General features: G+C 53.1%; 1 protein-coding gene across 1 annotated transcript in view; it reads left to right on the top strand.

Moving 5' to 3' along the window:
- The first annotated feature begins 303 nt into the window (after positions 1 to 303).
- The window catches only part of TPPP2 (tubulin polymerization-promoting protein family member 2), a 946-nt gene continuing 695 nt past the window's right edge, over positions 304 to 554 (top strand). The window contains exon 1 of the mRNA XM_010146145.1: positions 304 to 473. Coding sequence (XP_010144447.1) covers positions 304 to 473 — 170 coding nt within the window. The remainder of the gene's footprint in view (positions 474 to 554) is intronic.

Raw genomic sequence — 554 nt, 5'->3', positions numbered from 1 at the left:
AGCTTTGCTTCCTGGTTCCTTCACAGGCAGCAATCAGTAGTTGACCCCAGTACCCCTATTTCAGCCCCCCTTTGCCTTGCCTCACGTCCCAACTCGTCTGTGTCGCCATCCTGCCTGGATCCTTGGTGCTCTGTGTCAATGACTGAGTCATGGTTCATCATGGCTGTCCCATGGTGAAGAGATAACTGTGGGTGGTGTCTTTTGCTCTGTTGGATGCAGGGTGTGTGGGACATGCACGTGTCCAGCAGCTCCAGATGGTCCTCAGCTCCTTCCCTTCTAACCTTTTTTCTCCACAGCAGCAAGATGTCAGAGCTGGAAAACACTTTCCGTAAATTTGCAATCTACGGTGACACGTCTGCCAGCGGTGATACCATGACGGGGAAAAACTTCTCCAAGATGTGCAAAGAGTGCAGGGTGATGGATGGGAAGTCAGTGACCAGCACTGATGTTGACATTGTATTCAACAAAGTCAAGTGAGTGTGGCAGAGCGGCATGGTGGGCACCACAGCCAGGTGGGAGGAGGGATGGCAGGAGGCAGGCCTGCTCTCCTGCAA

This window comes from Buceros rhinoceros, unplaced genomic scaffold, assembly GCF_000710305.1.
Source record: "Buceros rhinoceros silvestris isolate BGI_N320 unplaced genomic scaffold, ASM71030v1 scaffold11012, whole genome shotgun sequence".
In the NCBI taxonomy this organism is placed as follows: Eukaryota; Metazoa; Chordata; class Aves; order Bucerotiformes; family Bucerotidae; genus Buceros; species Buceros rhinoceros.
This window is presented reverse-complemented; position numbering and strand designations above follow the sequence as displayed.